Raw genomic sequence first — 16,112 nt, 5'->3', positions numbered from 1 at the left:
TCTTGAGAGAGCCTGGGCAAGGAGCCTGGAGCCCCCAGGCCCTGGCCTGAGGCGTCAGCGCTGCCCCAGCAGTGCCCATGGGCTGTCCCTGCTGCAGCCCCGGCACTGCCACCCCCAGGACTGTGCCCGGCCCCGAGAGCACTCAGGCCCTGCAGCAACACCAGGGCCACCAGGGCAGCGGGGCAGGGCCACGGGAGCAGCACTGGCAACACCAAGTGCTGCTGCTGCTGGGCACAGCTGCTGTGCCAGCACTGATCTGCCCCAGCTCTGCACACAGACATTTCTGCTGCAGCTCCAGAGGAGGCAACAAAAGGGCATCTCTGCAGAAAACTCTGCTGGGACATCCTTGAGTTCCTTTAAATCCACCATGAGAGCAGCCCCTCACTGATACAGTCTGTGGCCACAGGGAAGGTGGAGGGAAACAAAATGAGGAATGGCACAAACAATGGCATTTCCTTGTGGACAATATTTAAAAAACTAAAACAAAGTAAAAAAGCCCACAACCAAAGCAACAAGAAGTATAAAAGATGACTTTTATTTCAAGTGATTTGCAGAAATTGGCCAGTTGTTTAATATTCCTGAAAAATGTCCAGTCATCAGTGTCCACACTGCAGCCTTGAGCTCCTGGTTCCTCAGGCTGTAGATGAGGGGGTTCAGAGCTGGAGGCACCACCGAGTACAGAACTGACACTGACAGATTCAGGGATGGGGAGGACATGGAGGGGGGCTTCAGGTGAGCAAATGTGCCAGTGCTGAGGAACAGGGAGACCACGGCCAGGTGAGGGAGGCAGGTGGAAACGGCTTTGTGCCGTCCCTGCTCAGAGGGGATCCTCAGCACGGCCCTGAAGATCTGCACATAGGAGAAAACAATGAACACAAAACAGCCAAATGCCAAACAGGCACTAACAGCAATGAGCCCAAGTTCCCTCAGGTAGGATTTGGAGCAGGAGAGCTTGAGGATCTGGGGGATTTCACAGAAGAACTGGCCCAGGGCATTGCCATGGCACAGGGGCAGGGAAAATGTACTGGCCGTGTGCAGCAGTGAATTGAGAAAGGCACTGGCCCAGGCAGCTGCTGCCATGTGGGCACAAGCTCTGCTGCCCAGGAGGGTCCCGTAGTGCAGGGGTTTGCAGATGGACACGTAGCGGTCGTAGCACATGATGGTCGGGAGGAAATATTCTGCTGAGATGAAGAAGGCAAAAAAAAATAGTTGGGCAGCACATCCTGTGTAGGAGATGGTGCTGGTGTCCCAGAGGGAATTGTGCATGGCTTTGGGGACAGTGGTGCAGATGGAGCCCAGGTCGCTGAGGGCCAGGTTGAGCAGGAAGAAGAACATGGGTGTGTGCAGGTGGTGGCCGCAGGCTACGGCGCTGATGATGAGGCCATTGCCCAGGAGGGCAGCCAGGGAGATGCCCAGGAAGAGGCAGAAGTGCAGGAGCTGCAGCTGCCGCGTGTCTGCCAGTGCCAGCAGGAGGAAGTGGCTGATGGAGCTGCTGTTGGACATTGGCTGTGGCTGCACATGGGGACCTTTTCAGGAAGAAAGGACAGTGAAGAGTTAGAGGAGATACCCGTAACCAAAACCAAAGCCATTGCCCATACAACCTCCTCTGGAACACACAAACGTGGTTTTAGTGTTTACGAGATCTGGGGTTTCCCTTATAAGCTTCCCCATATCACTGCTGGTATTCTTGGATATCAGAAACCCTCAGAATTTCCACTGCCTCCAGAGATAACGAAGCAAGTTCTGTGAGGCAAAGGCATGAGAGGAGATTGAAGGCAGATGGTCTGTCATTCTGACCTGTTCAGAGTTTCTCCAAGCTTTAACCTCTCTCAGGTGGAGGGTTATTGCTTTCCCATGCTTCTCCTAAAATGTCATGAGGTACTGCTGAGAGCAGATGGATCCAGCACAGCCCAGCTCCACATTTGCAGCCAAGGACTCACGTTGCTCATTTCATCAACCCAGCAGCATTTTCAGTGTCACAACACCTCTGCCTTTCCCCATCAACCTTATAACTCAGAGATGTTCTAGGACAGGTTTGCATCCTGGATTGAAGCTCCCAGCTGGGACTGGAATCTCAGGGAGACTTCCAAGTGTCCTTCTGATGGCACTGGATGCAGGGAGATGCAGCTCCTTCCCTGGCTGCACTGACAGCATTGCCCAGAGCCGGGCACTGGGGACAGCTGTGTCGCCCTGAGCCAGCTGTGCCCCCTGCCAGAGCCCCCAGTGCCGGGCAGCTGCTCCCAGCCCTGTGCTCTGCAGAGGGAACTGGGCCCAGGGCTGCAGAGCTGTCCCACGGCTCTGCTGCAGCTCTGCCTGCACAGGAGGGGCTGCACGCCTTGGAGCCCCGGCCCTGAGGGCAGAGGCTGTGCTGGGGGGACAGGAGGGAGGGGGCTTGTTCAGAGGGAGGGGCTGCACTGGAGGGGATCCTCTGGACATCTCTAAACTCTCCCTGCCACAGCATTTCTGGGTTTTGCTTTCTCTCCTTCCCTGATCTTCTCTCTGCTTCCTGGGAATTTTCCTCCTGCAGGTGTTTCCCTGTGCCTGAGCTCTCCCTGCCAGCAATCACAGACCCCAAATTTCTGTGCACTCTCCTTGGCCTGACAGAACCCTGCCTGTTTGCAGGGCATTGGCTGGGGGCAGGTTCTGTTTGCAGCTTGGAGAAAGGACAGCTCAGACTGAGCCTGATGGCTCCAGCAGAGGTGATGCTGGTGCTGTCCATGGGCAGAGTGGCTGGAGGCACATTAGGGATGTCCTGTGCACCTATTGATCCCTAAAAGTAACAGTTTGGATGTCTCAGGTGCTTGTCAAAATTCCTAATCAACCATTAATATTTATCCCCCCTCCCTGCCATTCTCCAATAGCAGGAAACTGAATAAAAATTCTTAGGAAATGTCCTAATTTTTATCAAAATCCTTGTTTTGGAAACATTCTATGACAGATCAGAAGCCCTCAGCATATCAGAGCGTCATGAGCATTTCACCTCCCCTGCACCAGAAATACTCAGAGAATGTACTCACAGGGTCTGTGGGTATTGGGATGTTCCAGCTGTAGGAGATCACTCCAGGAGCTGCAGCTGCATTGTCCTGCAGCCAGAGGTTCCTGTGCCAAGGGCTGCCAGTGATTCTGCCCCAGGCACTTCTCAGCACCTTCCCAGCCCTGACTGATGGAAGCTCTCTGTGCCTCTGTGCTGTGCCCGGGCTGGCTGCAGGCAGTGCCCCAGCCCTGCTGGGCTGGGAGAAGAGCTGCTCATCCAGAGAAATGTGCTTTTGAAGCTCTCCTTGGTTACCAGCATCACCCTCTGTGCCAGGAGCCCGGCCCAGCTCAGCAGCACAGACACAGCACAAGGACTTTAATGACCCTCTGGGGCTTTGTGCTCAGGCCCTGAACATCAGGCCCTGAGAGGGAGCTGCAGAAACCTCTCCAGAGCTCCAAGTCAGAATCCAACTCCAAAGTTTCTTTGACTTTTAATGGGTCCCACTGAGGGACACGACTGAGAAAGTGTCCCCAGGCCCCAGGCAGAGCAGAGAACTGGAGGCACTGATGACAGGTGGGGACAAAGAGAAGCCAAGTCTTGGTGCCCTGGGGCACAGCAGGGTCTGTGCCACCAAGGGCTGTCAGGAGACACCTTGTCCTGAGGCACTGGGGCCTCCTGGCACAGCCCCAGCCAGGCTGGGCACTGTCAGCCCCTTGTCCTGCCCTCAGCATCTCCCCCTAGCCCACATCCCAGTGGCCTCAAGGATCTGCTGGAAGGAGTCCCTGGGGAGCCTTGCTCAGGAATGGCCCGGGGGCTCCTTCATGCTCCCAGGGACTACAGGTTTTTCAAAGCACTTTGGCTTTGGCTTTTGCCTTGGAGTCCCTGAGAGCTTTGTGCAATCATGGCCTCCAATTATCTGCTGTAATTAGTCCCTGGAGAGGCTTTGTCAGGAACAACAGTCAGTGGGGCTCATGAATGCTTCAAGGTGCTTCAGTTCTTTTAAGGTACTTGGTGTTTCCCTTTTGATACAGATTCTGTGAGAAAGATTGTGCAGTCACAGCCTGAAATTATCTGCTTTAATTAGCCCCCTGAGAGCTTTGTGCTGACACTCAGTGGGGCTCATTGATGCTTTGAGATACACAAGGAGTTTAAGGTACTTTGGATTGTCCTTTTCACTCTGAGTCTCTGAGAGGTTTTTGTGCAATCCTGTCCTGCAATTCTCTCCTCCAAGAAGTCCATGAGGAGCCTGTGTTGGGGATGGACCTCAGTGGCACCCAAGAATGCTTTGAGACACTTTGGGTTTTTTCTCTGCCTTTGACTCCTGGACAGGTTTGTGCAATCTCCTCTCAGGCCCTGAGGTTTCAGGGCTCAGCTCCAAATGCACCACGGGGCTCATTAGGATGAAGCAAGTCCTGAGAAGCGATGGCTGTGCTTTGATTTCTCTCTGCTCTAGTGCAGTTCATCTGGAAGGTTTCCTTTTACACTTATGGAGAAATATTTCAAAGAACTTCTAAGAAATATGTATTCCTATTTTAAAGAGTGTCTTTTATTACTGTTCTCTTTAGAGAAGAGCTGATTGCAGCATTCTGTGATTGATATTGATGTAGGGCCGCTCCTAAGGAGGTCTGGCCAGGTCAGAGAAGTTTTACCTTGAGGTCTGACCCATTGTGGACAACCTTGCCCCACATTCCTCAACCCCATGTGAGAAACAATTTTCACTTTCAAAAATGTATACGGTTTTATTAAGACCTTGTCAAAATACAACAGAAGAGTGAATAAAGTAAAGAATACAGTGCCAGGAGCAAAGGATTAAGTCACCATGTGCTCATCTACAAAATGGATGTTCTGTCTTTTATACCTCCAGCCCCTCCCAAAGTCTTGTCAATCCACTCCTCCTTCGCTGTCCAGTGGTGGAGATCACTTTCTTACAGCTTGATTGGAGCTCAGGCGCTGCCATAGCAACAAGCCGACCCTCCCAAATGCCCTGACTACTGAGGGCATCCCATGATAACAATGCAAGGGGGAAGGGAAAGATAACTATACACCTGCACAACTTCTCTTAACATCTACTTAATATTCACTCCTTAATTGGGAGAGTCAACCATAGGATTACTCATCTATAACAAACCCCCCTTTTCTTTTTCTATATGTCATTATGCTTGAACAATTAAGTAAGAAATTTTTTTATTGAAAGAGTCATACTAGCATCTGTTGATGTGGGCAAGGACAGTGGGAACAGGAGAAAAATCTCAGGTTTTCCTTAGACACACTTATTTGGAATGGACAAAAAGGGCCTAACAGAGGTCCAGGATGGCTTTGACTCCCATCTATCATGCCTATGTGTTTGCTACCCATAGTCAGTGTGTCTTAGGGGTCCAGAGGCCAGCTCGGTCTCGCCCTCCAGTCCCTGTTGTATTCAAAGACAGTTGGGGAATGACAGTGGTCCAATATGGCCTTTTGTCCCTACCTTACCATGCCTACGGGGTTGCTACCCACAGCAGGGCTATGGAGTCTTCTTGGAAGTGAACAAAGGGGTCTTGCCCTCCTTCCTTTGTCTTATTTTCTTAAAGAAGCTGCCCCATTACCTCTTACGGTCCCTTGTGTACTTCCCCTCAACAGGTGCTGGTAATTCTCACCCATTAAAACAGGAAGACAGTTCTCAAGCTGGTTGGTGGAAGCTTGACTTTAGGCGTCTTGGTGTTTTTCTGGTTGTCTTTCAGTATCTGCCTGAGAGTCAATCTTGTTTCAACTGGCCTGGATGTTATGTGTAGTTGATTCTTTGTGTTTTTCCTGCTGGGCCTTTAACTCTGTTGGCATGAGTCCATCTGTGGGCATGAGTCCATCCCCACTCTGCAGTTCACACGGCTGATTCGGTGGTGAGCAGTACCTGAAAGGGACCTTCCCATTGAGGAGTTAAAGGCTGATCCCTCCATGACTTGATCATCACCCAATCGCCAGGATTAATATTATGGATTCTGAAATCCAGGGTGGTAGTTTGAGGCATTGCCCCTTTATGTCTTAGCCCTTCTAAGGTTTCTGCTATAGACATAACATATTTCTTGGCATTGGCTTCCCCTTCCTCATAGGTGGCAACCCTCTGGGGTGAGGTCAAAAAGGGTAACCCAAACGTCATTTCATAGGGTGACACCCCCAGATCTGACTGGGGTTGAGTTCTAAGTCTTAATAAGGACAAAGGGAGACATTTTATCCATGACATTCGGGTTTCAATCATCAGCTTATCTAGAGCTCTTTTAAGAGTTTGTTTCATCCTCTCAATGTGACCAGAATTCTGTGAATGCCATGGAGTGTGTAATTCCCATTTACTCCCAGGGTTTGAACAACTTTTTGCAATATTTTAGAGGTGAAATGAGTTCCTTGGTGTCATGTTCCGCTTGTGCAGGGTGTCATGATGGTTCTTTTCACTGATCCTAAAAGTGCAAAAAGGCAAACAACAAGGGACTATTTGTTAATCATAAGAAATGCACCTTTATTAGGGGCCAAAACAGTAAATGCGATAGTGGGGATCAGAAAGGAGATAAAAGATAAAGAGAGAGAGAAAAGAGGGGGATGGGAATAGCTACCAACACAGGCGAGATCCTCACTGGTCTGGACGATGGGGATCCGTCTGGTCGTGTCGGGGAAGTCTTCAAAGTTCTGGTCAACTCAGGGGTCCAGTTATACTCCACAGAGGAAAAAAGGGGGGAACATGCAGGACAATGAGAGTCTATTGTGATTACTGCAGGGGAACAGGTGAGTCCACTGAAACCACCAAAGCAGGACAAACACAATGAAGAATAAGTCCACTGAAATTACTGAAGAAGAACAGGTCATGTCATTAGTGGTTTCCCCACTCCCTGTGGGAGGGGTTTCAGTCTCAGTCCTTAGGAGGAGGGTTTTCCATCTCTGTCCGTCTGTCACAGTGGTAACGGGGCAGATGAGAGGTCTTCAGTGAGAGACCATTAGGGTCACCCCAAAAGTTCATTCAGCTTCAGGAGGAGAGTGGGCAAATATGCAGTAGGCCATTCCTTGCTGTGTTCATGACAGGTCCTTGCCAATTCCTTGCCAAGGCCTTCCCAACTCCTTGCCCAGTCCTTGCCAGGCCTTGTTCGGAACAGCTAACGTAACGGTGCAGCAACTGCACCTGCACTGCCGCTCTCTCCAAGCCGGTACTGCAGTGGGGGAAGGGGTTTCTCCTCGTGGCAATCGGTAGGCAAAAGTGGGGGCTTCAGACGGCCTCTTACACTTGGTCTGAATCAATCCTGTTCACCATCCCATATTGGGGAATGATTGATTCTAGAAGTGTTTTACTCACAACATTGGCATTGGCTTTAACCGTGGGTACCACCTCTACCCAATGAGTCAGGTCAGCTACTATCACTAGCAAAAACTTCCAACATTACCTGGGGAAGCTCAGTAAAGTCTACTTGGATGTTTTGAAAGGGCTGTAAGGCTAGTTCTCGCCCTCCCCTGGTGTTTTCCTCATGACCTTCTCATTTACTTGTTGGCATATCTCACACCTTTCAATTACCTGCTTAGCTATCCCAAAAATTCCTATGCAGGCCCAGTCCCTTAGAAATTGATCACTTAGCACTTGTGTACCCCAATGTGTTGTTCCATGTATGCCTTCTAGCATTTTCCTGGCAAAAGGTTTATTCAACATTTGCCTCCCATCTGCTAATCTCCACTTCCCTTTGTTATCTTTCTTGGTCCTGTTTTGAGGAATTCTTTCTCTTCTGTCTCACTGAATACGGGGACTTCTTCCATTTCTCTCATAGGGGTTAATGCTATCATTAGTTTTTCTGTTCCTGGTTCGGATGAATTCTTAGCATCTAAATCTGCTAAATGGTTCCCTCGTGCTTCTTGAGTCACCCCTTTTTTATGTCTTTTAACATATACTGCTGCCACTTCTTCTGGCAATTGTAAGGTTTCTAATACTTCTAAAATAAGTTTTTAGTTCCTTTCCCCTTGAATTTAATAGCCCACTCTCTTCCCAAATTTTTCCAAAGGTATGCAGTACTCCAAAAGCATATTTTGAGTCTGTATATATCGTTTCTCTTTTCTGTGTGAATATTTCCAGAGCTCACTTTAGGGCATACAACTCACATGCTTGGGCTGACCAGTTGGAAGGTAACTTTCCATTTTCTAGGGCCACTAACTCTTCATCTACTATAGCCCACCCCAATACCCTGTGCCCTGGATTACCCGTGAAAATCCATCGATGTACAATCGTTTTCCACCTTGGAGTGGTTGATCTGTTAGGTCCTCTCTTACTTTAGTTTGATAGTTTATAACTTCTAGGCAATTATATATTAATTCCTCACCTGGTTTTCCATCTAAAGCTAGGCAGGGTTGAGTTGGTTACTCACAACTAGCTCTAAACCATTGTCTATTAAGATGGGTTCATATTTTAGTAGTTGGGAATCAGTGAGCCATTTCTCAGCCTTTTAGCTGAGGATACTCCTTACTTAGTGTGGGGTATATATTTTCAGTTTTCCTCCAAAGGTTAATTTTTTGCTTTCTTCTACGAGTGGGGTGCTCGCTGCCACCGCCTGAATGCAGGTTGGCCACCCCCAGCTGACAGGGTCTTGCGGTTTTGATAAATAGGCCACTGGTTTCCTGGATCCTCCCCGGTCCTGGGCTAACACTCCATGTGCTGCCCCTTTTTCTATATCCACAAACAGATAGAAGGGTTTGTCTAAGGCAGGAAGACTCAGTGCTGCTGCACTGACTAATTTTTGCTTTAAAGCTTCAAAATTTGCTTGTTGTCTTCTTCCCACCTAATCTCTTCTTCTACTAACTTTTCATACAAGAACCTGATGGCCTGCGTGTATCCTTCAATCCATAGCCTGCAATATCCCAACAGGCCTAAAAACCTTCTGACTTCTCTCTCTTAGTTTTTGGTCATGGGAGTGAGGCTATCCCTGCAATTCTCTCAGGGTTCAACCGCCAGCTCCCTTGACAAATCACATGTCCTAGGCATTTTACTTCCCTCCCTACAAATTGGAGTTTCCCTTTTGATACTCAAAGTCCTTGGTCCCCCCAAAAATTTAACAGTGCTGTGGTGGATTCTCAAACTTTGAGATACCCTGAGAGGAGCCCAGTGCTCCTTGCTCCCCTGTGCTGACACGTGAGTGTTTGTCTGGTTTCGGGATGGCCCTGGCTGTGTGAGGGGTGCTACGTGGACACGAGACAGCCGGTCCTGTCCCGCTGGTTCCCAGCAGTGCCTCACAGCAGTCCTGCATCCACGTCAGGATGCCGGCCAAGAGAGGTCCTGGGAGCTGAGGCAGCTGATTTTAAGCTTGTGCAGGTGCCTACAGGCAAAGGCCAACGGTGTTCCCTCAGGATACAGCAGTCCTGAGGGGTCTCCATCATTCAAAGAAATCAGCTGACAAATGCATTTTCAGCCAAAAGCCCTTTTATTGACCTGGCAGGAGGGCAGGGGTCTGCACCCCACTAAAGTGTTTCTCTGCCACATATAAATTTCAGTGGGTTGATGTCGCAGTTGTATCAAAATCACCATCCATCTCTACACTGCTGAGGTGATTCCATAGGCAGGCGGTTGGAAATACATTGTGTCAGATTCCCATACTTGAAGCTGATGTCCAGGCCCTGGCCAGGAGCGATCTCCATGCCCCAAAGCAGCACAAAGTCTTCCTCAGGGCTTCCCTGCACAGGGCTGATTCCACACTTGCCCTTAGTTCTTGTGGTAGACTGTGTCTAAAGATTTTTGTCATGTCACTCTCATGTCAAGTTAGGCCATCAGGTTTTTGTTATGCTAACTGGTGCGAAGTACTTAGGTATGTCTGTGCTAATTACTTGTTTACTCATGTGAATGGCTTGTGCTTACTTATGTCAAACCAAGGCCTTGTTCCATCCCCAAAGGTGCCTGAGGCCACCCCCTCCTTGTGGCACCAGTTGCTTTCCTGTGGAATGTTCTACCTCCCCAAGGGTAAAGAGGGAGCTGCAGAAAGAGCGTGCCAGGCTGTTCTCCATCCTTTCCCAGCACTCCTGGTGAAGTGGAGAAGTCCGAGCTGAGCGCAAAGGTGCAAATGGAACAGCCGTGCACAGGAAGGCTCGGTGGGAAGGATGATCCAGGATCCATAGGCCTGGCAGCCTGAGCGTGCTCCAGGGGAAGGCCTTGGAGCAGATCCTCCTGAGTGCCATCCCACGGCACCTGCAGGGAACCAGGGCGTCTGCTGGAGGGTGGGAAAGCTCTGCGGAGGGACGGGGACAGCTGGGGCTCCTGGCAGGGTGTCGAGGGCTTCTGTGTGGGAGTCTGGGGGGCTTGGTGCTGGTGGGGTGCTGGAGAAGGAGTTGTCTGGAAGGTGAGAGGTCTAGGCTGGAATTTGAGTCAGTTTGAAGGCAGCATCTGTGCTTTGGCACAGCTTTGGTTAGGGAGGGCAGAAGGAATATCTGTGACTTTTCCTCTTCATGGTCCTGATTGTCCTGCAGGGAACAAGAGGGGAGAGCTGTACTTTACTGGCCACTCAGATCTCTGTACCAGGGGGAGGATTGGCCCTTTTGCCATCTACTCAATTCTTTGAGCTACTTTTCTACCACTGAGTGGACTTTGATTTCTTGAGAGCTTTTATTTCTTTAGAGAATGAGGATATTATCATCCCTACTTAGAAAACCAAAGAATGGCCCTTGTTTTTGCCCTTTTTTTTCTGTAGTGCTCTGTTCTGTAAAGTGACCCTCAGTGGATGAGGTTAAGGCAAATGAGTTGCTGCTTTGAGATTGGAAGCAAAATTCCAACTCTTCACCTCCCCAAACCATCCCAATTAATTTGGGAAGTTTGCAACTTTTTGGAACTACTTGAGTTGAGCAATGGGAAGTAAAGCTGTCGTGAACTGATGAGTCTTAATTGCGAGACTCTTCTGTGCCTTCACCGCTAAGGTGTTTTTGTGCTGAAGGCAATAACGGCAATGAGAAAATAATTTCAGCATGGAGTAAGAGCTTCTGACAGAGAACAAGTATTGCCAGCGTTGCTGCAGGTGCTCCTGCCAACAGCCCCTGCAGGCAGGAGCACAGCCCCCAATGCACGTGGGCTTTGGCTCCCTCTGGCACAGGAGCCCCCCACGGGCACAGGTCTCTGGGGCAGGAGACGGGCACCAGTGCTGCCAGGGCTCGGGGGGTGGCAGGTCTGCTTGGGTAGGGACTCTGCCACACCTGCTGATGTCAGCGCTCCCCGGGCCCCAGGGGTCAGAGCAGCATTCGTGCCCTGGCCCACACGTTCCTTGTCTGTGTCACACCCGCGGGTTTAGGATGGCCACCAGCCGAGACGTGTCCCAAGGAGGCCGTGCCAGCTTCTGTGAAGGCCCCGTGCCCTTCCCAGCGCGGCTGCGTTGGCAGCCCTGAGGGCTCCTTCTGCTGCCCTGAGCCCGCAGAGCAGGGCAGTGTTTGCTGATGGTTTGAGCCGTTCCCAAAGATCCCGTCGGGCTGTCTTAGACACTTGGGGTGAGGGATTCCTTCCAACCTGAGCCACTTTGGGTGGGCTGGGGGCGGCTCCAGGGCAGGGGGCAGTGTGTGCAGGGGCCCTTTGTGACACGGTGCAGCACGGTCACCGTGGCATGGAACGGGACAGCGTGTCCAAGGGCCCTTTGTGACACGGGGTGACATAGGAGCAGGTGGTGACAAGACCACGCCACAGTGCTCGGAGCACGCGACGGGACAGGACGGGACAGAGCGGTGCCGTGAGGAGACCCCGCACAGCGCACTCGTTCGTGTCTGACCCGGAGCTTTCCCGAGGCGTTATTCCTGCAGCTGACCTCGAGGCCAGACCACAGGACTTGGTGACCCGTGGCCTTCCCGAGGCTTCTCTCCTGCAGGTGTCCTCGAGGGCAGACTGTGGGACTTGGTGCCCTGGAGGCATCTCCCATCCCTGCCACCGGTGCCCGCAAGGCCAGACCACAATCCTTGACAGGAGTCTCCTGTCCTTGTGGCAGGAGCCCTCGAGACCAGAGTGCAGGACTTGCTGTCCTGTCGCCTTCCTGAGGCTTCTCTCTTGAAGGTGCCTTCCAGGCATGACTGCAGGCCTTGCTGACTCGGAGCTTTTCCGAGGCATCTCTCCTGCAAGTCATCACAAATCCGATCACTGAAATGGAGCAGAGACCCACGAGAGTGCCCAAGCTGGCCTGGGTGGAGGAAAGGAAGAAGGCCCTGGAGCTGGCACAGCACAGGAGACTGAAGAGGTGGTGTGGTTCAAGCCTCTGCAGGAGGGTGAGTGGCAGAGCTGGGCTGCTGGGCTGGTGGCTGCAGCCAGCTTGGCCACATCCCATCCCATGGCATCCCATGGCATCCCACCCAATCCCAGCCCATCCCATCCCCTGGGCACTTGCCCATGGATAGGATGGAATAGGGGCCAGGGCAGACACCCCACAGTGCCCGTGCTCCATCCCCTGGGGCATCCCAGGGCTGTCCCTGCCCGGGGAGCGCAGGGCTGGGCTGTGTTCTCCGGCCTCTCCCACAGCCCCTCAGCTCAGGCTGCGCTCGCTCTTTGCCAGGTGCAGCTGTGGACTGCACACAAGAGCAGGAACGCGCCCGTGGCCTCTTCCCCAGAACAGCGCAGGTACCTGCAGCCATCCCCAGCTGGGCTGGGCCAGCTGTCACCGCTCAGCCGAGCACCGCGCTTGGAGCATCCCTGGCTTCCTGCCTTTCTCCTACAGCTGGTTTGCAAATTCATCAAGAGGTTTCCGGAGGAAGAGACCAGCACCATGGGCACAGGGCTCAGAGCATATTCGCACATCTTCAAAACCAAGACCTGTGCTGCCCTGCTGGATATGCTCGTAGAGGAGGGGTTTTCCAATCCAAAGCAAGTAAGCAGCCTGTGGCCAGGGTTTGATCCTCCCAGGAATTGCTTGGCCTCCCAAGCCATGCCTGCTGCTCACTGGAAGCCTTTGAGGCCATGGCAGTGTGGTGGGAAGGGAAGCACTTCTCTGGGGAAGCTGGGGACATTCCTCCCTCTGGCAGCTTTCCAAGTCTCCCTGTGCCTTCGCCAGGTGCCTGCCATGGTGAGGTACATCCACCAGTGGCTCATGGCCAGTCAGTTTGCTGAGCACAGGCTGAACAGAGCCCTGCTGGATCTCACCAATGAACAGCCTGCCTATGTAGTAATGTGTCCTGGTTTGGGGCAAATTTGGGAGAAAACCTTCAGAAGGAGCCCCCAGAAAGCAAACCCCCAAGGGCCCTCCCCCACCTGGTTCGGGAAGAATTTACTCAGAGAATAGGGGAAACAACCTTTTTATTGAGTAGGCAAAGCCCCCCCCCAGCAAAAAAAATGAACAACACCAGATGACAAAAAGTCTTTCACCACACTGAAGAGGTGACAAATTCAGAAAGTCTCTCCTGGGAGTGGTTGCCCAGTTATCGGTCTCCAGTGCTGGGGATGGCTGCTGCAGGTCACAAAATGCTGGGTCTCGGTGTTTCTTGGTGTTTCCCAGGTCCCAATCCTGAGCAGGTTCAAATGGTATTCAGGAAAGGGAAAGAAAAAAAAAAACAGTCCAGGGAAAAAATTGGATTGCCTAGCTAAACTAACTAATAAGCAAAAGCAAGGGCAAAAGCAAAAAGCAGGAGCAAGAGCAAAGCGAAAGCAAGCAAACCAGCAAGCAAGCAAGAAAGCCAGCAAGCCCTAGCCTCTCCTAGACACAGACCATGGGGGGAGGTGAGCCGGCTGATAACAACACAAAACAAACCTTCACTTTTCGGAGCCAGTCCCGAAGGTACAAAACATAACATCAAGCATAAACAGAACACACGATTGGGGATGCAGGCACCATAATGTCACCCTAGGACATTCCTCCCCTTGTCTCCAAATCGTCAACATAACTACCAAACGTCATGTAAAAACTTCATCAAGTAAAAACTTCCATCTTTCACTTACTCAGACACATTTCCTTCCATCTCTCTTGCTCAAACCTTTGACACACATTTCCTTCTATATCACTTGCTCAGACCTTCGACACTTACACATTTCCTTCTGTCTCATGTCTGTGTGGTTTAATGTACAGACAGTGGCAGTAACATCCAGCAAACAGTGATATTTGCATATGAGTCTCACCCCACAATGAGATCTCCCTGAGGTACACATCGTGTGGTTCCATATTTCTGCATTATTCACCGTGTACAACCTGGTCCCTGAGCAAAGACAATCCCACCAATGGGTTTGTCTGTACTCGCGGCAGAATTGATCCACACTATCTTCCCTAACAAACCTCTGATATGTGCCACTGGGACTTTATCTTCATCTACTATATTCAAGGATTCAGACTGGGCAGGACCTGCTCCACTGGTGGAACCTCGGGTGGTAACTAACCAGGTGGCCTTTGCTAAATGCTGCTCCCAGTTCTTGAAAGATTCCCCCACCCAATGCTTTCAAGGTGTTTTTTAACAGTCCATTGTACCTCTCCACTTGGCCTGCAGCTGGTGCATGGTAGGGGATGTGGTGCACCCACTCAATGCCATGTTTCCTAGCCCAGGTGTTGATAAGGCTGTTCTTGAAATGAGTCCCGTTGTCGGACTCAATCCTCTTAGGGGTACCATGTCTCCAAAGGACCTGCTTTTCTAGGCCCAGGATGGTGCTCTGGGCAGTGGCGTGAGGCACAGGGGAGGTCTCCAACCATCCCGTGGTGGCTTCTACCCCTGTGAGCATGTAGCGCTTGCCTTGGAGTGTCTGGGGCAGTGTGATGTAGTCAATCTGCCAGGCCTCCTCATACTTGGACCACTGCCCACCATACCACAGGGGCTTCACCCACTTGGCCTGCTTGATCTCAGCACACGTCTCACAGTCATGGATAACCTGAGAAATACTGTCCATGGTTAAATCCACCGCTTGGTCTCATGCCCACTTAGAGGTGGCATCTCTGCCCTGATGATCTGAGGCATCATGGGCCCATTGAGCTAGGAACAACTCCCCCTTGTGTTGCCAATCCAAGTCTATCTTTGACACCTCTATCATTGCAGCCTGATCTACCTGCTGATTGTTTTGCTGCTCTTCATTAGCCTGACTCTTTGGGACATGGGCATCTATGTGGCGAACCTTCACAGGTAGTTTCTCTACCCTGGTAGCAATGTCTTTCCATTCTTCAGCAGCCCAATTTGGTTTTCCTCTATGCTGCCAGTTAGCCGCTTTCCATCTCTGCAGCCATCCCCACAGAGCATTGGCTACCATCCATGAATCAGTGTAGAGGTAGAGCTTTGGCCACTTCTCTCTTTCTGCAATGTCTAGGGCCAGTTGAACGGCTTTGAGTTCCGCAAGTTGACTTGATCCACCTTCTCCTTCAGTGGCCTCTGCGACCCATCATGTGGGGCTCCATACAGCTGCTTTCCACTTCTGATTCATCCCTACGATGTGACAGGAACCACCAGTGAAAAGAGCGTAGCGTGTTTCCTCTGCTGGCAGTTGGTTGCATGGTGGAGCTTCTTCAGCCTGTGTCACTGGTTCTTGTTCTTCATCTGTGACACCAAAACTTTCACCTTGGGGCCAATTTGTAATTGCTTCCAAAATCCCAGGGCGATTCAGTTTACCAGTATGGGCGTGCTGCGTGATGAGAGCAATCCACTTGCTCCATGTAGCACTGGTGGCATGGTGGGTGGAGGGAACCTTTCCTCTGAACATCCACCCCAGCACCAGTAGTCGGGGTGCCAGGAGGAGTTGTGCTTCCTTACCAATCACCTCTGAGGTGGCTTGGACTCCTTAATAGGCAGCCAAGATTTCATCCTCTGTTGGGGTGTAGTTGGCTTCAGACCCTCTGTAGCTCCGACTCCAAAATCCTAATGGTCGGCCTCGAGTCTCCCCAGGCACCTTCTGCCAAAGGCTCCAGGACAGACCATTGTTCCTGGCTGCAGAGTAGAGCATGTTCTTCACCTCTGGTCCCATCCTGACTGGACCAAGGGCTACTGCATGGGCAATTTCCTGCTTAATCTAGGCAAAAGCTTGTTGCTGCTCAGAGCCCCAATGGAACTCGTTCTTCTTGTGGGTGACCATGTAAAGAGGGCTCACGATCTGACTGTACTCAGTAATGTGCATTCTCCAAAAGCCTATGGTGCCTAAGAAAACTTGTGTTTCCTTCTTCTTGGTTGGTGGGGACATAGCTGTGATCTTGTTGATGACATCCATAGAAATCTGACACCGTCCATCTTG

General features: G+C 51.2%; 1 protein-coding gene across 1 annotated transcript; it reads right to left on the bottom strand.

Annotated features, from left to right (window-relative positions):
* Window positions 1–534: 534 nt before the first annotated feature.
* LOC137465797 (olfactory receptor 14J1-like) lies at window positions 535–1,188 on the bottom strand. The gene has a single exon (XM_068177817.1). The coding sequence runs from the start codon at window positions 1,156–1,158 to the stop codon at window positions 535–537; it is 624 nt and encodes a 207-aa protein (XP_068033918.1). The 5' UTR covers window positions 1,159–1,188.
* Between the last annotated feature and the right edge of the window lie 14,924 nt (window positions 1,189–16,112).

The sequence above is a fragment of the Anomalospiza imberbis genome, unplaced genomic scaffold (assembly GCF_031753505.1).
Source record: "Anomalospiza imberbis isolate Cuckoo-Finch-1a 21T00152 unplaced genomic scaffold, ASM3175350v1 scaffold_110, whole genome shotgun sequence".
NCBI lineage: Eukaryota > Metazoa > Chordata > Aves > Passeriformes > Viduidae > Anomalospiza > Anomalospiza imberbis.
This window is presented reverse-complemented; position numbering and strand designations above follow the sequence as displayed.

Bases quoted from the DNA above. Each gene is read 5' to 3' on its own strand.
- LOC137465797 (XM_068177817.1), bottom strand. From the start codon at position 1,158: ATGTGCTACGACCGCTACGTGTCCATCTGCAAACCCCTGCACTACGGG.